The sequence below is a fragment of the Cardiocondyla obscurior genome, linkage group LG01, assembly GCF_019399895.1.
Source record: "Cardiocondyla obscurior isolate alpha-2009 linkage group LG01, Cobs3.1, whole genome shotgun sequence".
Lineage (NCBI taxonomy): Eukaryota > Metazoa > Arthropoda > Insecta > Hymenoptera > Formicidae > Cardiocondyla > Cardiocondyla obscurior.
Window position 1 is genome coordinate 7,754,433 of NC_091864.1, and position 27,271 is coordinate 7,781,703.

The 27,271-nt window shown below is 42.3% G+C and overlaps 2 protein-coding genes across 14 annotated transcripts in view; one reads left to right on the plus strand and one right to left on the minus strand.

Annotated features, from left to right (window-relative positions):
• The window catches only part of Rdgb (retinal degeneration B), a 52,594-nt gene that overhangs the window by 21,680 nt on the left and 3,643 nt on the right, over window positions 1–27,271 (minus strand). For 9 of the 11 annotated variants that reach the window (XR_011547761.1, XR_011547762.1, XR_011547760.1 and 6 more), the window contains exons 2-3: window positions 20,702–21,432; window positions 6,656–6,948 (exon numbers count right to left, since the gene is read on the minus strand). The gene's annotated coding sequence lies outside the window, so the exon portion shown is untranslated. The remainder of the gene's footprint in view (window positions 1–6,655; window positions 6,949–20,701; window positions 21,433–27,271) is intronic. The other 2 variants (XM_070675103.1, XM_070675093.1) reach the window with 2 other exon arrangements.
• Window positions 7,800–27,271, plus strand: part of LOC139113719 (uncharacterized) — a 32,037-nt gene continuing 12,565 nt past the window's right edge. Inside the window, exons 1-10 of one of the 3 annotated variants that reach the window (XM_070675069.1) lie at window positions 7,800–7,931; window positions 19,337–19,462; window positions 20,109–20,239; window positions 22,499–22,625; window positions 22,726–22,851; window positions 23,317–23,460; window positions 23,610–23,698; window positions 24,421–24,625; window positions 24,885–25,045; window positions 27,025–27,130. In XM_070675069.1, the coding sequence (XP_070531170.1) occupies window positions 19,346–19,462; window positions 20,109–20,239; window positions 22,499–22,625; window positions 22,726–22,851; window positions 23,317–23,460; window positions 23,610–23,698; window positions 24,421–24,625; window positions 24,885–25,045; window positions 27,025–27,130 (1,206 nt within the window). In that variant the 5' untranslated portion in view covers window positions 7,800–7,931; window positions 19,337–19,345. Of the gene's footprint in view, window positions 7,932–14,674; window positions 15,392–19,336; window positions 19,463–20,108; window positions 20,240–22,498; window positions 22,626–22,725; window positions 22,852–23,316; window positions 23,461–23,609; window positions 23,699–24,420; window positions 24,626–24,884; window positions 25,046–27,024; window positions 27,131–27,271 lie in introns of those variants that run through there. The other 2 variants (XM_070675060.1, XM_070675079.1) reach the window with 2 other exon arrangements.

Consider the following 27,271-nt stretch of genomic DNA (forward strand, 5'->3'; position numbering starts at 1 on the left):
TTTCTTGGACGCTTCGTTCGGATCTTCGACTTCATAACCGTGCGGCGGTACCGGGTTTTTCAAAGGATTATGAAATAATGTGTGATTTCCATCACCCCAGGGAAACGGCTGTGAGAAAGTAATACTTTTTAAATACTAATAACGATATATTCTAACAAAAAAAAAAAAAAAAAAGATTGGCCGTAAAGTCTCCGATAGACGATAAGCGATTAAACAGCCGTTTTCAGGGAGATAAAAATTAATGCTGAAATTAACGCTTTGAGCCACTGATTAAACTCACGTTACGCATCCCAGGAATATATAAAAGAGCCGGAGAGTAGACTCTATTTACCTCCCCAAAATTAAAAAGAGCGAAGCTTCTCTTCGTTCATTTTAATTTCACCCTTTCTCGTGCATATTTCACATAAACGTAGACGAAAAGGTATAATGAAATTTACAGCGAGAGATAACTGAAATAAGGTCATTTGAAATTGTGGGTTTTCGTTAGTCGATAATCCCGAACCGCTAAGAAAATAAGTCCGACGAAGGCGTAATAGACCGCCGAGGTACATAAATGACAGGAATAGAAACGTTTGTGCTCGCTTACGAGAAAGTAGGTGGGGGAATTCTCATTTCTTGCTTTCATATTAACCGTAAGTAAATTAATGTAATAATTAATTACGGCAAACGGTAACCTTAGTTCGACGACACATGTACGGGAGATTTAAGTACGGCTCCCTCGGCTCCTTCGCTTTTTCCCGTTGACGTATATAAGTAACCGCTGACATAATCACGACCAGAGGTAGAGCGACGTACAGGGACAGCGTGCGCCAAAGCGCGAACTTGCACGGATCTGCCGATTGCATCGTAATTTAGCGCATCCCGCCGGAAATTCCACGGCGAAATTAAATTGTACTCGCCGTGCGTCCTGGCGATCAATTAAATTCATGCTACTCGATCCAGGAAGCATCTCTCTCTCTTTGCGAGCACACGAAATATCGAAGCAAAACAAGTTTAATCAGAGATTCTATATAAGTTATTACCCGCTAATTAGTTGTAAATTTTATTCCAATTTGCGGAAAACGGCAATGATGCAAGCTCGAGATTGAATTGCGGTTAATTATGCTCGACTCTAATTTCCGTAAAATGTTTTTAAATAACTCTTTTTTTTCGTATTGACTCCGAAGAAATTCATTTGCGTAATTTTGAAATTAAATTATTTTACTTTTATAGATGTATTTTAATTGCGCGATGAAAGTTAAAACCAGTTTGAAGCTCTGTTTTTTTCCATGATAAATCCGAATGATGCGTCGTCGTCTTCACTGGTCCCCGTTGCGATAGATCACCGCTCGCGATTTTAATCCCCAGCCACCTAAAACCCCGACGCGGGACTCACGGCCGGATCGCGATATTTATCGGAAAAGTTCAGGAATTCCCAGCGTTACCAGCGTGCGGGTGATAAGTCGGCGGCTCGGGAGGGCACGGAGAGCTCGTCGACGAAGGGCATGGGTCGCAGGGATCGTCGTCGAGTAGACACGGGTCTTTTTCTGGCGCATCCCGTGAGTCGCAGTCTCTCGACTTATCGAACATGCCGAACATTCGTCGCAACGTCACCGAGCGCAGCCCAGCTGCTCGCCAGACACGAATCAGCGGCATCGCGTTATTTTAGGAGCCTTGGTTACAAAAAGTATCTCCTAGCGCGAAATAATTTCTGTTGGTACGGTAAGTCGTTCTCAATCTGAGACTAATATATTTTATAATATTTCTTTTTTTTCCTTTTTTTTTCTCTCTCCCAAAAATCCGGTACGTATTAGTCAAGCCTTGAAAGATTCTATTCTTGCGCTAATTAGTTCTCACCGATATAGTTAACGTGTAGGGAAAAAAAGTCTTAGCGGCGCAGAACGGAGAGGAAACTCGGACACGAGCGACACGCGCATTATTTAGGTTAATTAACGTAATAACTGACGTTGCCTGCGAAGCCCTAAAAGCGACAGCTCGATACGCCTCGACAACTCGAAGCTTAACGGGACATCGGGGGAAAATGTGGCTCCGCTTAATCTCTTCGAAAGGCGAGATTAATGGCGAAGTGCACTTAAACGCGAAGACGTCGAGCTCACGAACTGATGCGCGATATATATACGGGGACGTCGCTTAATCTGCGCTTTATTGACACGCTGCTACGTCTGGACCAGACGGAAGCTGGTAAACAGCTCGCCGCTTGCAATTTCCGCCGGAAGTATTTCCGTGTTCGACACATATTCCTCCCGGATCAAGCGCTTATCGTACTTCAACGCGTAACTTACATTACACATTCGGACCTGTAGATTAAGTTCCTACACGCCTGAGTTTAGTTCGCAGCATCCGATACCATCCCGTTAAGAATCCATCCCTCCCCCTTCCTCCCCCCCGTTCAACCCTCACGTTCACGTAAAGATTGACTATTGAGCGAACGGAGGAAAAATAAAATTGTTTGCGAGCCGGGAGTGTCGGCGCTTCATAAGTTTCTCGGATATTTTCTTTTCCACGGCGGCATTTAATTACGTCGCCTCCTCGAATGTCACGAATATTTGCTTTTTCGCGCCGGCGGCCGTGCGGGAAATACGGAATTCGATGGAACTGTAATGTCACCGGGTCTGACCTTTATCGAGAGGAGATCAGGCTTCGTCGGATATTCCGGCGCGGTATTAATACAATAATTGCGCAAAAATACCAAAGGCGCCGGACATCGATCACGCCGGATTGCCGTGGGATTATTATTAACCCCCTGCCGGCGCAGACGTGGCGGCCCTTTTTTTTTCGGCTGGCTAAATAAGAACCATTCCTGAATTATTTCGCGTACCCACCGGTGTATTGGCATCGATTGTGCGTATCTTCGCGAGAATTTTCCCTCCCCCCTCCCCCTTCCTGGGGGGGAAGGGACGCACGCGGAATTATTGATCCGCGACTCTTGTTCGACCGATAAACCGAGTGAAAGCGGAAACTCGGACCGAATTTGATTTTCAACGGGACGGCGGCCGATGATGAATCGTGCGCGACGCCCGGTTTCGTTGACGCCGAGGCGTCGGCGTTTAATTTATCTTCGCGGCAAACGTGCACGGGCATGCCCTAAATAAGCGGCCCGAAGCGTTTAATCGATCTTGCCCCCCATGTCGTTCCCTAATGCCGGGATATGATTTTTCTGCTTCCGCCCGCGGAATGATAGCGAGTTATCCCGGAGCGCGAGCGGTAACAATGCCGTGGGATTCGCGCGTAGCTGCCAACCCGGGAAACGGGGGATACGTCGACGCGACTTGCGCGGCAACCTTTGACATTTCGAAAGGGCGGGTCGAAGTCTCTTTTCCGCCGTTCCGAGGATAGGCATACTCCTGGTGCGACCCCAACATCTGTCTGAAACGTGCGCGACGCATAAAAGATTCGCGAGCTAATCTGTTGGACGCTCGCGAACTATCCGCCTCGCGAGCCTGCGAGCTCGAATTTTCCTAATCTCTTGCCTCGAAACTCTCTCGAATAGAAGGAGAAATAAATCATGAAAGGTCTCGCGGTGTATATAAAAATTAATATAAAAGGGGAAAAAAAATAGAAAATAACAGTCTGTAATTAAAAGTATTGTTCTCGGATGTAAATTAAGCAAACCAATTGCGTTGATTTAAATGCACAAGTTTTCATTTAAAGCAGATTTTTTTGAGTTTTAAAACAGTTGGTTTCGAATTAAAACTTACGTTCAATTTAGCGCATTGTTTTGCTTGTGTGCGAAAATTACATCTTCAATTTCAAAGCAGCTCTCTTTTTTTTCCGCGTGTTTTTAAAACGTATCTCGTAAAAATAAACTCGTACGATATAAAAATGTCTCTTTCTGCGGTCAAGATTTTAATGGGCGTAATTTATTATACTCCCCCCTCTTTTTCCCCCTTCAATTCTTTAAATGCGATCTCTTCCAACGATAGGCATAATGCATTCCGCCGCTCTTTCCTTCCTTGCGTTTTTTATCGCAGCGACATTTGTAAATGAAAGTGCACAGGAAGCGCGAAAAATGTTCAAAGTACACGGCCGTGATCTCGTATATCGCTCGAAAAATATGTAATGTCCCTTTGATGCTGGGATTCTCAAAAGGCAACTTGTACCACTTTATTTTAGTACAGAAACATTTCCAACCATCAATGACATAAGACGACTTCTCTATAATTATTTTATTTCTCTCTTAAATAAATAAAAAAAATAAAAAGCAGTATCTAAATCTGAATATTTCAAATTATATTAAATATCGTGTTTGCATTTTCAGAAAAAAAAGGGGACATTTTATTTTCAAATAATTCGCGAGAACTCTCGTTACGCGGACGAGACCGCCGGGAAATAAATAAATCGACCGCGTCACGCGAATCTCGATTTCTAATTATTACAGAGCACCGCGGGTATTAGCGAGCACGTTACGGTATATCATAGTTCATCGTGCCACTGCGCGAACCTAATTGCGTTCCTCGGCACGTAGGATCTACCGAGGCCGCGTCACATATGACACGTAGCCATTAACCGCGACGGTAATGATCGAAACTCGCCGCGCCGCGTAATTAGACGACAATTGAAATAATTGAAATGATTGAACTGCCGCTTTTTTATTTCTAGAATCACCCGCCGCTGGCCTTCACCGCGAGCGTATCGGCAAAAGATTCGAACGGGCAGGAAACGAAATCTTATACTTATTTCTCGAAAATCGCGAGTTTCATTAAGCTCTCTCGGTCAAAGCTATGGAGTTTTCCGGCCGAAAATTGGGACGAGCCTATGCTTGATCGATTTTCTAAATGTCTGACGTCATGAGTGACGTCTTTTAAAGAGAGAGAGAGAGAGAGAAGGGGGGCACTTAAAGTTCGCTCTCATTCAGCCGACGTGACGTCAACGTCGCGATGTCCTCGCTATTGTTACCGCCTATGACAAAAAGATAAAATAATAACGAGACGCGGAGTGCGGTGTTATTTACATTGTACGCCGTAAGCGCGACATTTCCCGTCAAAGTGGAGTGTTAAGCTTAAATGTCAAAATCGTTTCCGGATGTGAAATGCGAGAAGCACGGAAAGGGCGATTGTAAAGCATTTTGTTTTCCAAATAATAACCGAATTGATTGAACGCCCCGATAAAAGTGATTAATCCCCTTCGATTAAATCGCAGGCTCCGGTCTCGCGTTGAAAAGCGAAATAAATTTGCTATTAACTGCAGATAACTAAGGATCGAAAGTTTCTTTGTTAACGAAATTTGCCGCATGAGATTATTCGCGGCGAATAAAAAAGAAATCCCATCGGCGAAGAAATAATAATACAATCTATTTAATCTTTTTTTTTTTTCCTTTTTTTTTCTTCTTTAATATTTAATTAAAAGGCGCAAGATTATTTAATAGAAAAATTTCTCAAATGGAAACCAAGATATAAATGAGATATTCAGTTAAAAATATTAAAGACCGTTCAAAGTACATTTGCGTAATTGTTTGCTTAAAATAAAAGAATAATAATCTCATGCTCGTCTTATATATTATAAATATTTTCTAAACGCTCATTTAATCTTTTGTCGCAGTTGCACGATATATCTGGATTTAAATAAAGAACTCACGACTATTTCAAGCCTACAAGCTTGAGCTACGATTATTTCGACGTCGTCTATAAATTTGATATGGACCGAAGGATCAAAGATCCGATCTCAACGATATGCAAATGCAAAGGTCAATGAATTTTGAATTCACGAAGCCGAGTACCTGTGAATTCATGAATACATAAACAATTCGCGATGACTAATTGTTCGAAATATACGCAGCGGCATTCGCAATATAAATTAATTTAGAAATAACTTTTGGGGCTGCCTGAAAAGAAAGTAAGAGAGGGAGAGATAGAGAAAGAATAAGCCCTGGCGTTATGAATCAAATTATAAATTATAAATTAATTAATTATATTAAATTGATAACGCTGTCTCGCAAGTATTACATTTTCCCAAGTTGTAGATTTAATTTTCAATTCGAGATTCCCATCTTATTACACTGCTCGAGATACGAAGAACTCGGAGGGGATGAATTTCCCATTTACCGAGAAGAAGAAAAGAAATTTACCTTACTGTACAAATTACTCGAGAAATCTGATATTTGCTTTACTTCGTCGCGTGCGTTCTTGCATATGCAATATCCGGAAATTTTCTGAACAGCGTAGAAAGTTTCATTTATTCCGATTAATACAATTATTTCAAGTGGTCATTATTATTCTATAATTAATTATATGGCTTCTACGTCGTATTATTAAATATCATGGCAAACAACGGTATAAAGAGAAGAAATGTATACCATTATAAAAAATATACATATATACGAATATGTAGTGTGCGTGTGTGAAAAATTTTCTTCTTCTCTTTTTTTTTTTCCTCAAGAGAGAAATTTTTTTTTCTTTTTTCGTACGTTAAAAATTCTTTATGTATCTCTTTCGCGTGCCTTTGTCGTCCCTCCACCCCTTGAATTCTCTCACATACGTCACTGTCCGTCGTCATTGATCAACGCAGGCTATCAAAGTGCTCGACGATTCAGGCAACGATCGCGCACGGCTGATTTCGCAATCGCCGCGGATTTCCCGTCACACGGCGGACACGCAAGTCGATTTGCCAGCCGCTTACACGCATTTGCCGAAGCCCGCCAATCGATCGCCGTACTTACCGATTGTCTGAAGAACTGCTTTTGGCCGCCGACAGGTGCACCCGATCGCTGACTGCTGCGGCTGCACTCGCGGACGGTTCACCCGCGAACGGTCACACGCGACGATCGGGCGGTCGCAAGATGTTCCCCGGCATTTTCACGACGACTCCTCGGACGCGGCCAAGGCGAGAGACCCCCCTTGCGCTGGGATGACATCTCGGTTGATAAGGCAGCTAATTTTACGCCTGCGCCGTCGTTATTAAAAACGCAGTACCGTACGCAACGCGACTCGCCCGCGGTGGATCCTCTTCGCTCTGAAAATTGATAAAAAAAAATTAAATAAAATCTTTCAGCTTGATAATTATGGATAACAATTTGGACGCATTCAAGTTCTTTTCTATTTTTTTATTTTTATGTTTTATTCCCGGATAATAAACATTTTATGTTTATACATTTTTTAAAAGCCACGAGTTCTCGCATAGTTGTATGATTATGTTTTAAAGTTGTATAACTTCTCGGTAATTGTAAGATATAATTTTTATATTTTAAGTAGAAACTATAGCGTTTTTAGATTCGCAATCTTTCTGTAGGATGCGCCTGAGAATTTGCCTTTGATATAAGGCCACGTCTACATTAAGTGTAGTAAGTCTTTGTAACGTCGACATTCGTGGACAACTTCGATGACGGTGCGGCGACGACCAATGATTACTCGCTGCGTACGCAAAACTCAGCTGTTCCATTTAAAACCAGCCATAAAGGCTACGTTCTCAATTCATAACCCGGAAAGAACGGTCCTCTCTCTTCGAGATTATTAAAAAAAGCACGTACAAATATAACGTAAAATAAATAAATTTAATAAATTCTAAAAAAACCCTAAAGTATGTATTCGATGTAAAACGTAGTTCTCGATTCGCGTGTGTCGCGTTCAGCCTACGAGGGTCGCCCGAGAATTCGCGATAAGGGCGGGGAGGCCGCTCCTGCGCCCTTTCCGCTTTAGTTACGTCAGCGGTCGCCCGGTCGTCTCGTCGTCATAGTGAAAATCCGCCAGTTACAGCGGACTTGTAGGAGAGTGCACGTCGCATTCTCGAAATTGCCGGTGCGAGCGGCTTTCTTGCGAAGGTGCAGCGACAGTCCAGCGGAAAGGAAAGACAGGGAGAGGAAAAAAAAAATAATAGAAAGGTGCCACGAGAAAGTAACCCCCGAACGATCGCGGTTCTCCAACGAAAAGCGGAGCCGAGCGCGGCGCAGCTTGCGGAGGCGGAGCGGAGCACGCTCTTCATCGATCTTCCCGACGCAGGTAAATCCCGGGTGCGCCCTTATTCCCGATCCGGAGGGAGATGGCGGGAAAGGGGGGAGGGAGGGGGAAGGGGGGAAGGACGATGCCGCAGAGAACCGGCGAGATCCCGGAAAAGAAGAGAGAAATCTAAAGTCTGCTTTTCTGGAATTTACTTCCCTTCTCGGTCGGTTTTTGGATTAAAAAAAAAAATCAACGTCCACGTCTTAATTGTTCCTTGTTCCCGCTTTTAATTACGTATTGTTATAATTTTTTATACGCGTATCCCGGAAATGAGTGACGATTCGGATAGGAGTGACGAGACCCGCCGCGGAGGGTTCGATGCGGAGTAGGTTCAGTGTCGAGAAACTCGGGTCTCGATGCCTACGAATGCGAGAGATAGAGATGCAGGAAGAAAGAGAGAGGTCTGAATCGGCGTGAACAGATCCGATTGATAGCGTATCTCGCCGGTATGACGAGGGAACGATTTTTTCTTTGACGATTTCGGTGCTTGCGACCCCGCGAATGAGGACTGACATTTATCGTATGACCTCCCGCACTTTGGCGTGCCGCTGTTAAAAAATCGATAACTGCCGGCGAGAATAAGAGAAATCTATAGCAATAGAGCTCCACGTGTAAGTGTGAATACCGCGACGGCATTTACCGACCCGGTTTAAATATCAGCTCCTTTTGGAAGGGCTCACCTTCAGATTTTCGCCGAGTCGAATCGCGAGGGATTTCAGATTCATTCGGGCAACGCTCTGACTTGGAAAATTCCGATTCACAAAATTAATCTATCGCGGAGCGAGTACTCGGTTTCTCGTAATTGTCTTGAATACACCAGTGCTGGTTCTAACAAACGAAATCTTCGCTGAACGTTCTTCGTAAAAGTGAACGAGTCGTCGATCGGTGAGCTATATCATCCTATCTCACGAATTTCTTTTTTTTATTACGGCCTCAACAATTTAAATAATACATTTCTTTAATATAACAAATATTATAAATTTAATTCTATATTAAATAAAATAAATTTTATTAATAAATTTTTTTTAATAAAATTAAAATCAATTAAATTGTTTCACACCGCGTCTACCGTGAGTCATTAATCTCGGCGATAAGTTTAGTTTCTCGTTACGCTTATCGTTACTTTTTATCGTGCAGACCGGCGAAGAGTTCGGAGAAAGGGGGAGGGGAACAAAGGGCTCGTACGTTCCTTTGTTTATTGAAGTTTCATTCCGCCGGAATAAGGGAGAATTAATTTACGCTCGCGTATTATTTTTAACCTCCCGCATAGACACACCTACACGCCGTTACGTCGCGGACAGTTAAACTTTTCTCTCTCGATCGGGCACAAACGCCAGTTCATCGGCCGACATGTCGGCGTATCGATCTGCGTTTTATTCCGCGATATCGCCTGTTCTCCTTTAAGAGAACTTACCGACCTCGCGGGTTGCACGAACCGGCCGCATATCTGGCCGCATAAAATTTTTATTAACGGCGATACCTGCATTTTAATACTTTCTAGCGTTTTCGAATGCTAGGCGAGCGTTGAAAAAGATAAAAGAAAAAAGAAAACAAAAAAGAAAAAAAGAAAAAAAAAGAAAAAAAATACGCGAAATGCCGAGCAAACTCGCACTTCGTAGTGGAAGTGATCCCGTTTTTTTTTTTCCTTTTTTTTTGTGCACACTGCAACACATATAATTGATTTTCTCACAATTAACGGACGTAATTAACCGTCACAAAAGTTAAATCGCGATACGCGTAATAATTACGACAACTGTACCGTTTACTTTAATGCATTATTATATTTATAATTACTACGCCTGTTTCGTAAAACGCCACTTACTTAATGTTCAGGCGATAGGATAAATGGGACGCGGTGCTGAGAGGCTTGTACCACTGGCATTTTCTTGCCTGCGTTTCTGCAAGTCGCGATCTTTTCACATTCGAATGCACTTCGCGTACGACTTCGGACGACGAGCCGGTCATTCCGATCACGATCCTCGCGTTCCCAGCGACTTCGACTGACTCTCGCGGCCGCTAATTCATACGGGCACGTAATAAGAAGAATCCTACGGACACGTTTCACAACCGCGCGTCCCGGCAGAACCGAGCAAGAGAGAAAAAAAAACATGTATAAACCACCGAGCGGTGTCGGGAAAGGGAACAATTAGAAGGAACAAACACGCTGCTGATTCACGTCGATCGTTTCACAGCAGCGTTATTCTTCCCGGACGATAAGCTGCTGCGATAACGCGACACTCGATCGGAGATCCCCGACACGAAATCGGAAATTCCTCGTGGCCCGGTCATTCAAAAGGCCTTTATCGACATCCGGCGTACTGCCAGGTGTTCATTATCGGCGCTCATTAATTAAACGTTTGCGGATCGAGGTGCGTTCTGAAAATTTCAACGAGGCTCGTCTCTTCCCGAAGGGATCTAGACCGAAATCCGTACACCGGAAGGAAAACGTCGAAGCCAATTTTATGATATTTTCAACAATAAATATGAGCTCAATTACACGTTAATCAAGCTCGAGGGAACGGATTTCCGTCGTCGATCAGCGTGCACGCGAAACGCGGTGCTCGTTGCCAAACTGAGGACGGTATCGAATGAGTCTCGCATTGGAAAATTCATGAAAAGTCGCGCGCGGGCTCGTGTCTTCGCTCCTGATAACGGAAAACAATGCGATAACGCGATTCACAATAACGCGGGATCTTTCCAGTCTACCGATTAGGTTCGCGGCGATAATCGGCCGGCCTTGGCGCGATAATGACTCCCAGCCGTCGCAGCCTAACGTCTCGTTCTCGCCAGATAACGCGAATGTTTAAACTGTAATTAACCGAGGCGCGAAAGTCGACTATCTCCCGTCGCTCGTTAACAAACGTGACGCGCGTTAATCTTCAAGTTTGTTTGTATTTTTTTTCCTTTTTTTTCCTTCTTTTTATTTGGAGAAACGATAAAAATTGGCGAAAACTATTTTATTGACTTCGCTTCCGTTCACTTCACGGACGTTTTTCAAGAGGTTCTGAAATAGACCACCCGCGATGAATCGGTTTACGCAAATCGTACCGCGACACGCGATGCCCGCGGATTGTATAATCCCACGGCAAAATGACGTGCGAATCTCATGCTCTTAAGATGCGTGATGCTGACGTCAAAGCACGCGGAGAGGGTGTATCCCGCAGCGATAGATTATCAGGAGCTATCTGATCCCTCGGCTATCGAGAAACGCAATTCCGAAAACACTAGTCGCAGGGGATCCTACCTTCACGGAGCTAAAGAATATTATAACGGCGAACGTAAAGTTGATCTACCGCAGTTTACGTTTAATATAAAATCTTTATAATATTTAATAAAATTAATTAAATTATCTTGTAAATTTTTTAACTTCTATTTTATATTATTTTATTATATTATAAGTTTTATAAATTAATTATTTAATAAAATAAAATTGAAAATATTTAACAAAATAATAGAATAAAATATAAAATATATTAATTTCGTGCTGATCGTGCAATTGAAACTCATTTTCCGAATTAAACATCAGTCTTGTCTTCCTACAATATAATTATCGCCGATTATATAAATATAAAAAAAAAATTCCTAGACGTCGCAGCCAAAATTTATCGCCGACTTCGACCGCAGTACCGACACTGCCGCAGGTGGAATTTATAGCTCTGCAAATTAGTTATAAATTCAGCCTCCGTCGTTTAAATTGATCAAGTGCAAAGCGTATGCAGCATCCGTTAATAATTCACTTATCGTCTGTTAATTGTTTATACGCAGGCAATCCTCGCCGTGGTTGCAAGAGTTCATTATTTTTTCTTTAATTTTTTCTTTTTCTTCTTTTTTTTATTCTTTTTTTTAATTTTTTTCTTCACCGAGTAATCTGCGCAAAGCAAATCTACCTGTATTTATCTGATCACGCCGCTCAGAAATAGCTCTGGAAGTACGCAGTTTATTTATCGCGGCGTTCCCGACGTTTTTACTCAACGTGAAGAAATAATAAATAACACGACATACGGAATACTTCGGCACGAAGAAATGAATAGAGCGGCGCCTCGACGAGGCGCCGTCCTTTTTTCGCCCATAGATTCATCTTCGTCGCGCCGCAATAACCTAATTATAGAATAGAATTGTTATCTAACGGCCACCGCTCGCGAGGTTCGTACGGATTTACGCAATCTTATGTTTCATCGTTCGATAACTCTTTTATTTTTTTTTTTTTTTTTTTTTTTTTTTTAAGCCAAACGTTAATGCGCGAATACGCAGTAAAATCTAACGATCCATCCCGCTTTCTCGCGTCATCTTTGTCGTTTTCTTCCTATCTTTCTCTCTCTTTCTCTCTCTTTCTTTGCCGATCGTGTTATCAACCGCGCTAAGTTTGCGTATATCGCTTTACGTCAAACCGCAATGACGGGGCTGATTGCATTCGTTGAAAAGTGCGCGACAGAAGTGGGACACTTCGCAGATCGAGGGATGAAAATTACCCGGCTGAATATAGAAATTGAAAAAAGGAAAAGGGGGCATTATTTTAATTAGGGTAATTGCTAAGTAAACAGTCGGTTTAATGGACTATCGATAAAGATAGGACGAAGAAATAAAAAAGAAAAAAATTAATAATCCTCCACGCACGGACACGTGGAAGATTTAATTTTTTTAAGGACGCGTGAGACGTCGTGTTATATTTATGTCTTTAAAATAAGTAGAAATTGTGTGTTTAATATATTTTATATAAAACATAATGTAAATGCAATATGAATATTACCGTAAAATTCTAAGCGCAAAATCGTGCGGCATATTAAAAAAAATGTTATATATATTAAACGTTTGTATTGATTCGCACGAGCTGCAACATTAATGAACACGCGTGCCGAGAAATATAATCCTTCCAGACGATCGATGGGGCATTAGCATAAAACACGTTTCGCTACGTTACGTTACAACCGACTCTTTCCGTTTAGAAAATACGAACGTGTGATCCTTATTAAAAAATCTGTAACTGGTACAACCGAATGTAAAGAAAAGCAAACGAGCGGCGGGCGTTCTGTAACGTTTAACGTAATCAAAACGAGATAACCGGGCAATTTTATTAACTCTCCTGTCAACGACGTTAATAAAGATTAGAAATATTTCGTCAGTCACGAAGTTATTATATAAATATAATTTACAAGATTAGTTCTTTTTTGTTCTTTTTTTAATATTATAATTTCGAATAATACAAAAGGCGTTACGTGCTAAACATTTCTACCGAGCCGACTAAGAGCTTAGGCATTTGTCTTGTCTAACGTACTTTGTCCCCAAGTTTTATTTTTCTTTTTTCTTTCCTTTTTGTGCGAAACGTATTGACTCAACGCTGTAACGGTTGCCAGTGTAACACTGTTATCTTAATGATCTGTTACAAGTCATATTTTATTTTAAGAGTTGTCCAATTATAATTTTTTTTTTTCTTTTCATACGTGGACTTGATAACAAAACTAAATAGATTAAATAACAAAAACACTTGGGCGCGATGTCTCGAAGCCTTTAATTCTAGCGACATGCCCCTCGATAAAAAGAGCGAAGCAAGTGCACTGAGCGAGCTTATCTCGCGCCGTGCGTGTAAATTTACTTTACGCACACGGATCTCTTTCAAATCGATTAGAAGTCCTTTTTATCGCTATTATCAGCGTTGCATATGATAACGAGGCCGGATTGACGCGTAAGAAATTGGTGGCACTCTCGCACTGGCCGAGCGCGAGGAAATTCCAGCGATATATTTCGCTTCGCTTGTTGACAGAATTTAAAAGCACAGAGGCAACGGGGACAGGCTACGATTACGGTGGCAATAAGCACGTTATTTCGCGCAGATGTGCGAATTAGCGAATGCAAACGGGGCCGGACGGAAGAAGACAAAGATAGGTCGGTGGGGGGCCGAAGAGAGGGATTCGCAGATGTGCGTCTCTTTTATATGCGTGACGCAATGTGACGTTAATGGACTTATAAAGTAAACTGAGATATTGTTCTGCAAACGAAAATTTGATATTTTTTTTTTACACTTTATAATAATTCGATAAAAATTTTATTTTATTATTATTTTTCTTTTATTTTTTATTTTACTGGTTATTATCTTTTATTTTTTTTTTATTTTAATTTGCTACTTCTGAAGCAAATAATTGCGGCACGTGTCGTCTCGCATATTAAAAAAAAGATCGTTTCGCGGTATAAAGCGACCGCACTTCGCATGAGAAATCTCGGGACAAAGAGAAGCACTAGGCGTCGCAAATTGTATCCTAACGAGCGAGAATTTCAACTATTGCCGGTGCCGATAAACTACGACGGTAAATTTCCAGTTTTCACAAAAGCAAACGCTGAACATCGCGGTACCAAAAACCAGGACGCAGGCGCGAGCTTTCGAACCATCAACGAGCGAACGTGCCACGTTTATCAAAATCGATAACACGCAGAGACCTCAAATAATTCCTGTTTACTTTCGCTTTCATAAGACGCAACATCGGCCAGATGTCAATCATTAATAAAGAAAAACGAGAGAGAGAAAGAGAGAGGAAAAAAAAAAAGAAGAAGAAGAAGAAGTGTTTTCTTTCTTTTTAAACGAGTGGCTTCGAGACGTTGCAAAGGCGCGCGTTCCGAGGCGATTTGCATCGCAAACTCGGCGAAACGACGGACGAGAACGGCGCGTTCCGGAGGGAAAGGGGGGACAAAGAAGGCGAAGCGCCGCATTGCCAGTACGAAGGGGGACGTGGGGAGGGAATCGGCGACGGAGTGAGGGCGAGGGTGAGGCTGCGGGAGACGGAGGAACCGCGTCTGGGCGCCGGGAGGAGTCGGTCGAGTGGAGGGAAGCAGCGGAGCAGGGAGGAGGCTTTTTCGGTTTTAACGACATCTGAACGGTGGCGGTGCCGCCTCAGTGCCCCGTCCGACTCGCGATCAGTGTGCACGTTACGTTTTCTCGCTCCGCTCTTCTCCGCATTCGCGCCGACGTAATCGAGCAATCGATCCGATTAAGAAATTGTTAAACCCTTGGTGGCGGCAAACTCTAAACGTTCATTCCCTCTTCCCTTCACGGAGTGCACGAGAGGGCACGGAGGGACTTGGGGGGCCGCGGCTGATAAACTTCTCGTGAGTTGTCACAGTGCGCGATAAGTATCTCGCGGAGCTGCTCTTTTCGGTTCCCCTGTGCTTTTCCCGTCCGGCCGGAGATAGAACCTCCGCGCGGATCCCGACGGACGTGCGTCGAGGGTGGATTTTAAGGGCGATTCGAGGACTGTTCGACGACCGCACCAGCGTCGAATACGGCGGAGACACGCGTTATTGAAACGACCGGCCTGTCTTGACCCGGTGTACTTAATTCCTATCGGTAAGAGAGAACTTACACGCCACGTCGACTGCCGACGCGAGGAAGAAAACCTGCCGGTTTCCGATAAACCGGGCTTTGCCCTGCAGGGAAGTCTAACTAGCCGCTGAAGGAACCTCGTTCACCGCATGTAAATACCAATGCACTTTCGTATCAGTAACGTCGATTAAAGAGATAAAAAAAAGTTACGCGACCCTCTGAAGGTTAAAATTCGAGAGGAGAATTCCGTTAAGAAATCGAGATATAAATTTATCGAGAATGACTTGCCACGATTTCGCGATACGAACGGGAAGACCTGGGGGTCTCGAAACTCAAAAACCTTTTCTTTTTTAATTTCTTAAGGAGATATCGAAACTTGAATCTCTTGGATCTCGATTTTATTTTATCAAAAGCGATATTGAAATCGTCTCCGTCTAAAATTCTTCGGAGCGTTTCAGCTGGTGGACCTTGAAGTTGCAGGTTGCGTTCAAGAATTTTAATTTATAAAAATATATTAAATAAAGATTAAAAAAAAAAAGAAAATGGTGCTTCCGAATTTTTAGAGTAATCTCGCGGTAAAATTGACGTGCGTTTTTCGCGAACACCCTGTAAGTAGGAATACGATGTTCGCCAAGTGTCCAATGCTCCCATAGGTAAACCCAGTCCTGACGTGTAACGTTCCTTCACACGTGCAGTTCTTTTTCTTTTTTATTTTTTTTCCTTTTTCCTTCCCCGTTCTCTCCCTCTCTCTCTTTCTTTATCTCCCGTCGCTTTGGCGAGAAACGGGTCTCGAGACACGAACGGACAGGTTAAAATACGATGGACATATTACAAGCATTTTTACGCATTTTAAACCAAGTTTTCATTGCCGTAACGGAATGCGCATAAAAATAACTCTAAGAGAGAAATGGATATCTCTTTTATTTTTTCACGAAGTTAATATAAATACGATAATCACGTTTCCTTTTAAATATATCTAAAAAGAATTACTTACGTAATAAGTCATTAAAAAAAAAAAAAATTATTTAATATAATAAATAATAACAATAATTAAAAAGAAAAAAAAATTCTATCTCGTTCTTTAAAGCCGACGTTAAATTTTAACGATATCATTTTCTTCGCTCTTTTTATTGCAATCGTTTACGCGCTTCGTATAAAAAAAAAGCACAGCGATAGCAACTTGAAGAATAATTTCGAAGCGATATTTATTCGCGGTCCCTACGCTCGAAAATAATTAGCATTTCGATTCTCCGAAAGTGTCTAGAGATATATACTCCGATAATGGGTCGAAAAATTCGCAGCGAGCTATTCCTGTAACGCATTGCTATATCAGTTGCGGCGCGGCCGCTTATCGCGGCGCATAAATGCAAACGCGATCGACCAGTTATCGCGTTTCAGTCACCGTACTATCTAATTCGACTCCGCGCAATTTCCGACGACTGGCACCGCGGGAACGCGCTTCCTCTCCGGACCACCGAAATGACCGGAATAGCTCGAGGATAATTTTGGAACGGCACCGTCGCGGATTCCTGATCCTTCCTAGCCCGCGTGCGGCCTAGAGAGAACGCCGCCGAAAATCCGCGAGCCCCGCTCGACGCGCAGTAAATGCGCAATCGATCGTTCACAATGATTCATTAACGTAATTTATGCGGCACTCGCTGCTCCTAGAAGCAGTGGCGGGGTCGCGAGGTAAAAAAAGAACTTCAATCCTGCTCTACGTTTTCTACATTTAATTTTTTCTTTCTTTTTTTTAATATTAATTATTATATTTATTAACGTCACGCGCGACGGTGTGGCACTTGACGAGCGTCGATTTAAAAAACCCGTGACTCCCACGCTCCGTTATCTCCCAGCGTTATCTTTTAATTATGTCCCCGAAAAGAGAGTAAAATTGTACCGCTATTATATGTTTGTGGACACGATAAGCAGGCACGCTTTCCGTTTGTATCCGCCGCGAGAGCATGACGGTGGAACGTGATAGGCACGTTTCCCTGCCCCTACCACCCGGGTGTGGTATTTTTCATTCTGAAGTAGTCCCGAAAATAGGTACTCAAGAGATACGAGATAGCGAAAGATCGTGCGGCCGGTCGTCGGGTTACCCTTAATCTCCGAGGCCTCCCATATAAATTCACTCGGCCGGGGTCTATCGATCCTCGGAAACATCCAGCATCCAGCCTCGTCTCGCCGGAGCTTTCGGACACACCCTGTATGTCGCGATCGATCGTTTCCTCGGTTTCTTCTTTCCACGTGGGCACCGTCGGCAGAGGTGGCCAACCTATCGCGAGTCTGCCGGTTTTCCCTCCGCGTAATTCTTTGTCAATTACGAGACGCGCCGCGGATCGCAACGTGAATCGGAAAAACGACGACCGATTTTTTTTCCGAACCGAGCCTGACGCAACCCTCTTTTTTCTTTTTTTTTATTTGTTTTTTCCTCGCTTTTTACGCACTACACTGGCGCTTGATTCGCGACTTTCGTGACTGGTCTCGCGACGCGAATCGAAAAGAGCCTGCATTATGTTTGTTTACTTATGCAAGAGTCCACGCGGCCGTTTATCAGGGAGTTATCGGAGCCGGCGCACCGATTTTAATTTCATACGTTACATAAGTACGGATTATTTTTGAGAGAATGTAGAGACGTGGATGGATAATGCCAGGAGATAAAAGATAGATGTGAAATGATACCCGGCGGAACGTCGGGCGGCGTTTTACTTTTTTAATTTTTAACCTCGACAAAGGCGGAAGTCTATTTTAGACCGAGAATAATTTCCAACACCTTCAGGGGAAAAAAAAGAGAAAAAGAAGAAGGGGAGAAAACTTGGACGACTCGGGGAATAACCTTTCTTACTTTATTTCTGCTCCAAAAAAAAAATATCGCGGCTATCGCTTTCTTATTTTTATCTCGTTTATTTTCTTTCTCGGTGAGCTTTATTTTCGAGTGTACTATTTCCGTCAAGAGCATCTGTACCCTGCGTATCTTTTAATCAGTTCGATAAAACGTAATAATCGATAAGAGCACATCATAATATTTAACTGGACCGATTTTCAAGTCTTCAAAACAGAAAATAAAAAAAGAGAAAAAAACCGAAAAGGTTCAAAGTCGCCATAAAATCAGAGCGTAAATAAAACGCGCTTTTTAACGAATGAAATCGGAGTTCTCGAATAAGTTCGTATCTCTTCAAAATAAATTTAAAAGAAAAAAAATTAGAAAAAAGAGAAAGAATGTAACGAGCTTAAAAAGGACGTAAACGAAGGAGAAGGATTATCGAACAATTGGCCACCGCTGTTTACACGCACGGCGCATTGGTCGGCCACGTGAACGCGCGTCGTGGCGCCCGATCTCTCTTTGACGTATTTTCTTCGTTCTGTTTACACGTCGCGGCGACGACGCCGCTTGGCGACGGCGATGACAACGGCGTTCCCGTATCTGTTACGCTCGACGATTACGCGGCGACTTTACATAATGCCGACAATGCGGTATCCCGCAAATCGCTCCGATATCTCGGTCCCCTGCCCCGCCCGACGCACGCACGACCCCGTACCCTCAAATGCGCCACGATTCTCGCGCGGAGCATTATCTGACGCGAGGACCCATCGAAGATTACGACAACCGCGTAATTACGAACACGTTAATTAAAAAGGACGAGATAGAAAATCGTGCACGTAACATATAGCATTGATATCGTATTCGTAATATATAATATGTCCTATTTAATATTAATAAATAATATATTTGTCAACGCGCCGCTGATTAACATATCGTATACGTATGTGCGCTAATCAGCGCGCATTTATTACAGAGGCGATACGAAAAAGGATTTTAAATCAATTATTTATGTCTTGGTAACTGCCCGACGGTAAAGAAATGTAAATTGCGTAATAATAATTATTAATAATTATTTAAAAAGATAAATCTTTTTTTTTCATTGCACGATATCGCACGCTCGTACGTATGTGTCCGTAACTACGCATTATTGTATTGAGCCCGCGATATTATTTAGTTTCAATCGATGGCACGCGAGGAAAGAAACGAGAGTTCAAGCAATTTACGTGTTATCGATCGCGGTGACGTGCTCAATTTTTGCTTCTCGCATTTCAGATTGAGATTATGACTTCCGAGCCGTGGACCTTGCCTCCGAAGCAAGGTTTGTACGACCCTACCCTCGAGCGGGAGGCTTGCGGCGTTGGCTTTATCGTCGCCATTGATGGGAAAAGGTCGCACAAGGTGAGCCGATTTTTAAGCCCCGTCTGTCTTTCATGTGTTAAGTTCAAAGAACGACCCGTGTCCCTCGAGCGCTTGCCCGCGTTCCGATCTTCGCGATCAATTAAAAACTCGGGGACACGCCCCGCGAAACATATTCGCTTTGCACTACGCGCGTATGAGGGGAATAAAAATTTAAGATGCCGCGAGAACGAGATAAGCCGAGCTAAAAGCGGAAAATAGCAGTGCACGGTATATTAATGATCTCTTCGCATGAATATCGAGGAGTAAAAATTCAAAGTCGCGATAATGAAAATTGTTGAATAATCATATCGCCATTTCGAAGCTAAAAGTCAGTTATATAATTCTCTTTTTTTTTCTTTTTTTTTTTTAATTATAATTATATAAGATACTTTTTTAAAATCAAGATTTCGAAACTGAAGTACCTGTTTTTAAAAGACGAACGCTGCTTGAAATAAAGAGCGAAGGAAATGGAAACAATTTCAGAACCGAGAGAATGTGAAATAAATTAATATATTAGTGGAACGGAATTTGGGAAGGGAACGAGAAGTTCTTTGAGACAAACAACTTGTTGATAATGCTTTCGTGATGCCGTAGCGATAGGACCGGTTTCGTCGCATTTTTAACGATCGTTATCTGTGAATTTCAGATTGTTCGAGATGCTCAGACATTGTCGGCGCGGATGAATCACAGGGGGGCATGTGCCTGCGACAATGATACTGGCGATGGTGCCGGAGTACTTTGCGCAATACCGCACGAATACTATGCCAACGAGATTCGGTAAGAAAGTCTTGATCCGCAAAATTCTACTTGTCGCGATTACCGAAGCCTCGTACCTTTTTAACCACCGATGGACTCGCGGGATATTTGATTCGATCGCCTAGCCAAGTCCCTGTCTCATATTTAGCATACGTTGGTCAATTCAATTAAAAATGTAATTTTAGTTGACTTCGAAATTTAAAATACGAATCACACGTCGGAAAAATTCGAGGATGTGGTCTCGCACTTTAATTATCGTCGCGTTCCGATTTGCGTTATCTTGGAAATTCTTTTTATTCATAATTTTAATCCTACGATAAGGCTTTTGTACTTTTATAATGTGATATTAAATTGATTCAGAATAATTAATTTAACGTGCTATTTTTAAGATATTAGAAGAAACCATGGGCGCGCTATGCGTGAGCTATTTTTTAAAAGACCGCAATTATGAACTGTGAATAAATAAAAAATTCTGCAACTTACTAATCTGCATGAGCTTCAGCGGAGTCGTTGAGTTCTGCCGGTGACTGTAACATAAAGTAAAATATATTATTGTAGACATGTTAGTATTTCACTTAAAGTAAAATTTTTTTTTTATAAAGATTTTTTCTTTAATGTATATTCACCTAAAAGTTGCTCCGCCGATGCAGGATGCCCATCCCGAGCCTGTTCCTCCTTTCAGATGGGACGTGTCGAGTCATCCTTCCGCGCACAAGTCACTCGCGACACTCCCGAATACGCGCGCGAATAGTTGATTAAAATTATACGACCGATCCTGGCGGCACTCCCGCTTAAAAAATTAATATAATACATTTCGGACGCCCGATTACTTTTGCGGTTTCGCGACAAACCCCGACCGTGGTTCGTTAGTTCGATTATCGACGATTAACGACATTTGAAACGATGATCCTGCAACAGAAAAGTGTAAAATTTCATTATAAAAATGTTTAAAAAAGTATTTACTGTAAAAAAAAAGATGCATACGCGCCTAAGTTAATTAATCAAATTAAATAATTACAAATATAGTTATTTATTATCAAAACGAGATAGCTATTACTTTCGTGTAAAGAGCAAGTGATACTTACCTTGGGGTTGCTCCGCCGATGCATGATGTCCTTCCTGAACCTCCTCCTCCTCCTCTCAGAATGCCAGACCTCCCGTCTGAGTGACTAGCTTCCTCGCAGGCCGTCTCGACTCCGTCCTCACCCTGGTCCCTGCAAACAAAAAGCCCAGATAATTAGTTAAAGCTGCACAAGTTCACGCAGCACTTCTTAAATAAAAAGATTACGTCGCAGAAACAAACGCGTAAGGATATAACTTATTTTACGGAAAGGAGATATACTTACACGTGCTCTCCTCACGCGGAGGATGGGGAGAAGATAGTTCGCGTACCGGGCGGTTTTCGTTGTACGGAATACGCGATTGAATATCACTTCCGATACGGAGACACGTGGCTGCTGTACAGTGCACAGTGAGTACGTGTGCTTCGCGCGACCGCTGAAGAAGGACAAAGCGAGAGTGGGAGTAGTGGAGGAACGTAGCTAGCGCGCGGCACGTAGGCCTCGCGCTCGCTCTCACCCCATCTCTCCCGCCTCACCCCGCCTCCCCCCGCGCCTATCTACTATACTATCTATATTCGTTACTCTCATTCGATTTAATTGTAATATTAAATTAGTATGTCCAGACAAAGATGGTACTTCCACCAGATCGTCCTCGATCTCGAACCGTCTTTGCCTGAGCAATATTAATTAAGTATTAAAATTAAATCGAACCTCAAAATTTGGTCGATTTAACAGCCGACGTTGACTCGCTTAGCGTGAAGCAAGCCAAGCGAGAGAAAACTAATCAGCATCGGTTTTAAGAGGCTTACAATTAACAGCTAATTTACGCATCATACTAATTTTTTAATATAGGAATATATATATATATTTTTTTTTTGCGACAAAAGTCAGACGTTCAGAAAAATTCAAATTTACGCGAAATTAATTCCTAACTGTTCAAACATTGCACGTCCGTCTTCTCTCATAGATACATTTTCATTTATTTTGACACATCCTTAAGTCAGAAATCCCTGGCACAGTTCCACGCATCATTCGTCACAGATCTCCACTTTGTCACACGTCTCTGAATCCCGCAAACCCGCGGTTTCTCCAGTCTACGAATCCTTGTGCCTGTTCCGGCGACGGTAGAAAAACCGCGGGATCGTTAGATCCACAGAAATCTAATCGTCCAAATGGAACGCATTTAATCAAGCACGCTGAACTGTATTTCGAATTGCAGCGCGCAACAGAAAATCGACCTTCCCGAGTTCGGACGGTACGCGACCGGTATTCTGTTCCTCGACAAGAAGACTCACAAGGAGGCTGAAGCCGCGTTCGAAAAGCTTGCTAAAGAATGCAGTCTAAATGTAAGATATCATCACCGATGATTGCGCTTGATCGCTCAAGTTATTGCGATTTCCGCGCGTCGAGTTCGTTGTATTTTTTGCTGAATTGCGTAATTCGCAGGTGCTGTGTTGGCGTACCGTTCCTACCGACAGCACCCAGATTGGCCAAGTGGCGAAAAAGTGCGAGCCGTACATGCGTCAAGTGTTTGTTACCGGCGAGCAGGACGCGGAAACGCTCAAACGACAGGTGATTCGATTAATCTCTAAAGATAAATTAGGCTCGTCGGTTAGCTCTGGTCACCGTTCAGCTTCTCTAATTTTATATCGCAATTAGAATTTAAAAATAAAAAAATTCTTTTAGCCGACCAAATTTGCTTAATGAACGCCGATTACTATCGTCGAAATTTTTCAACATTTTTACTGAAACGTATATTAGCTTATAATTCGTATTCTCAAATGCAGTCTCATATTGGAAGGCTTGGGAAATTAATTTAATTTTCCAAGTTGTGCGTGCTATATCGCGCTTTGAGTTAAACAACTTGGCATTAAACGGCTTCGCCAATTTATAAAATTAGAACTCGGATTCATCGCGGATAGCCGCAAATTTTCAAGGCCGTGGCCGTTCGCGGTCCCTTTTGTTTGATCGATCGCGTCGCGTAATTTATATTATACCTCCCCCGCATCTACTTAAATTTCGATTGTACTCCGGTAGATTTTCGTCCTGAGAAAACGATCGTCGCACACGATTCCACGACCGGAATTGCGGTGCTACATCTGCTCACTGTCGTTGAAGACAATAGTCTACAAAGGTCAACTCACCGCCGACCAACTATGGCTGTATTTCACGGATCTGAAAGTGAGTTATTTTTGCGCTGTTTTCCTTTCCCTCAGAAAAAAAAATCTCTTGCTTAAAAGTCTTACGTAAACCGTGCATTTATTATGCGCGCGAAACAGTAATGTAATAGACGTAATCTTTATGTCTTTTTTTTTTTTTTCCCGTGCTAGTCCCCGAAATTCGAGACCTACTTGGCCCTGGTACACACGCGGTTCTCTACAAATACTTTTCCGAGCTGGGAAAGAGCGCACCCTTTACGGTAAGATACTACAAAAGCCCTATTAGTATCGCAGATAATGTGATATATCGCAATCGGTCATTTCGGAAAGGTAAATAAATTTTTTTCAAGATTTAAAGCTTGAAATTGATAGCTTCAAGAGCGATAAGAAATCTGAAAAAAAAAAAAAATTGCAAATTCGCTTTCCGTCGTACAATCACATCGTTAAATTTTATTGCTTTATAAAACGTACATATTATTGCTAATATATCTTCTTCAATTTTAATCACCAAAAGAAAGAACCGATAAAATAAACTTTAAAAAGTATAAAAAGGCAGATTGTTTGAGCTTTTTCTTTCCGACATTTTTTTACACGACTGTTGCGAAACTACAGTTTTTATTACTTCAAAAGTAACTAAATGATAATGATTCTATTTAAAACTCTTATCGAGTACAAGGTCATATTAATTATTAACCACTTTGTTGTAGCACCTTTATACTCGTTCCCCTTTTCTACGTTATATATATATATTTTTTTTTTTCCAGCGTGTGAAATCTATGAATCACGTTTATTTCATAAACAATACACCGCAAAATTAAATCCTGTCCTCTCAGGCTTCGAATAAGCTTTTCTCTTTTCCTTTCTTTTATTTTTTTTATTTTTTTATTAGCAAAAGAAATATAATTTGGTCGTGATTATCGCAAGGAATTTTTACCCACCCCAAATAATGAATATCGATATAACGTGCGCCGTTTGTTAATAGTTTGCTCGCTCATAATGGCGAAATAAATACTCTACGCGGCAACGTGAACTTCATGAAGGCGCGAGAGGGTGTGATGAGCAGCCAGATATACGGCGATCAGTTGAAGCAGCTCTACCCCGTCGTGGAGCCGAATCTTTCGGACTCCGGATCGGCAGACTGCGTACTCGAATTCCTAGTGATGGCAGGACAACGTTCGCTGCCCGAGGTAAAGAAACGTTTCAATAATAACTAGCTACGATCTTTCAACTCCGTAGATTCCTAATTACGAACATCTTTTCTCTAGCATCTTTCCTAGACATTTAATCTCTTTAAAAATCAAAAAGCCACTGTTTTGCCCTGATTAAACTAAATAATATTAATTTCTTTAAGTTGTCGCTACTCGCGTACCCGAATTTCTTAATTAATCAGCTCCTCGATTTTTAAAATAACCCCACGCGTTTAAAACACCGTTATTGACACCCCAGGCTGTCATGACGATGGTACCAGAGGCCTGGCAGAACGACTTGACAATGGCTACTGAAAAGCGGGACTTCTACCACTGGGCGGCCTGCGCCATGGAGCCGTGGGACGGTCCGGCTCTATTGACTTTCACCGACGGCCGCTACGTCGGCGCTATTTTGGACAGGTAGAAATTTTCTATCTCTCGTCAAGTATTGTTTATCACACGTTTCTACGTAGGCTCCACTTCCCTCTCGTTCGTGCCACCTGGTAACCCTCGCCCACATTTTGTGCCCGTAGACCCGCGAACCTGCGACCATCTCGAATCGCGAAGCGATTCGCGGTTGCGTTGGTTCTTGGATCTTTGGCCCTACTGATTTTTCAACACTTTGAATCCGGTCGCGCCGACGACGCGCGTGCCACATTTAAAAATAAATCGCCGGGCGTTGTTAATCGACTTTGGTAATATCGGCTGAACGAATAACGTAGAAAACTTTAAATGCGAATTTGGAAATCTTTAAAGGCCGTTAGATTGTTGAAGTGAAATAAATGTGGCGATCAATTATTCACGACTGCTGAGGATGTTCAGAAAAAAATGCGGAGGACGAACGTATAATTAATTCGCTGTTGCGCAAGAACTCCCGAAAAACTATATTTGTGAGAATTCACGTAAACTCGCTGGAAGCTGTACAGGTAAGAGAGTGGATTCTTCGCATCGAAATGATATCGCGCAACAGCGAATTAATACCGTAATGAATCGTTAATAAAACTTAAAGCTTGAAGCGTTTATTAAATGTCGAATTTTCCTGAAGGAAATAATTAAATATTTCGCAATAATAAAATTGAAAGCCTCGACAGTTGAGAGTAAACCTTAATTAAGAAAAGTCACGCGATGTAATTAACTCTTTGCATTATTTCTGCGAGAATAGCAGTCTTCTCTCGTTTACGAGTTCTATCTCGGAAAATGTAATTTTATTTCGCGTTTTTATTCGTAATTTAAATTGAGCGCTGTTAAAGCACCTTCCGCGTTCTCCACCTTGCAAAAGCTCGCGAGTAAATCTAGCGCAAAGAATTGAGCCGGAGCGGGATCCAAAGTGTTGAAAGGATTCTGTTGAAAGAGGAGCCGAACGAAAGGACTCTGCGGTATCGTTTGTTAGGGGAGCCGCGAGGAAAGAATGCTAGGCTACGTGGGCGTATATTACTACGCTTTACAAGACGCATTCAGCAGGATTAACGGTGCTCACGAAATATATGAGAACGGTGCACACGTGTAGAGATATTCTCGGGTACAGGTAAACACGGATCTCTAAGGCGGAGGGAAGTCGTGCAGTCGAATGAAGGGCAGACGGAACCCTTCACCTCACGTCCTACGAATTTTTTTTTATTTTTTTATATTTACCGAGACTGTAACTTACTATAAAAATATTTCTTAGGGGGGAAAAAAAATAGACGATCCCTTCGCGAAGATATTTTTACAAAATTTGTTTTAGGATAGTCGTCGAGTTCTTTTTATGTAAAAGTGGTGAGCTTACGTTTAATGAATGACGATCTCTAAGAGAAGATACGAGTACGCATGTTTTTCTTTCTTTCTTTTTTCTTATTTTTTAATTATTTTAGAACCGAAAATAATTAAACGTTACCTTTTAATATTCTTTCTAAATTTCGGAATTGAACAAATATCTATTTTAATTACAAATTTTTTTTTAACACTCTTCTATTGTTCTTAATTACAAGATGTGCTTGAATACGAGATTATATTACAACGGGCAATTATTCAGAATTAAAAGTAAATGTAAAAAGAGGACAAAGTGTTACCTAAAAATTTTACAAAAGTGACAAATCCGGAGAGACTTCGCGCGACTTCCCTTTGCCCTACCTTGTTCTGTACAGCCGAAGCAAGAGTCAATGTTAACGATTAACTAAGTGTCCATCGTTGTCCCAACGTGCTGCTAACGCAGGTAAATAGGGCCTAGGCCACGGGACTGAGAGAGCGAGAGAAAGAAAGATGATATAGAGAGAGAGAGAGTATAACGCGAGTAAGCCAGCAGGAAGGCAGGCAAGCGAACGAACGAACGAACAGCAATGTAGTTCACTCAGCTGATACCTAGCGCAAGACACAGAGGTGGTGTGAAATACAAAAGACCTTTTTGAATTTTTGTTTGGCAGAAACGGCCTGCGCCCGTCGCGCTTCTACGTCACTAAGGATAACATGATGGTGATGGCGTCCGAAGTGGGCGTCTATGATACTCCGCCCAGCAATGTAGTCCTGAAGGTAAACGAAGGAAATATGCGCATCCCAAGCACCAGCCGGGTACCACGGGAGTGTCTCCCGCTCAGTCTCAGGCGGAGACCGCTAGCTCACAGTGATTTATGATTTACGCGACGAGTCTCAAACCTCGTATGCTCAATCTTT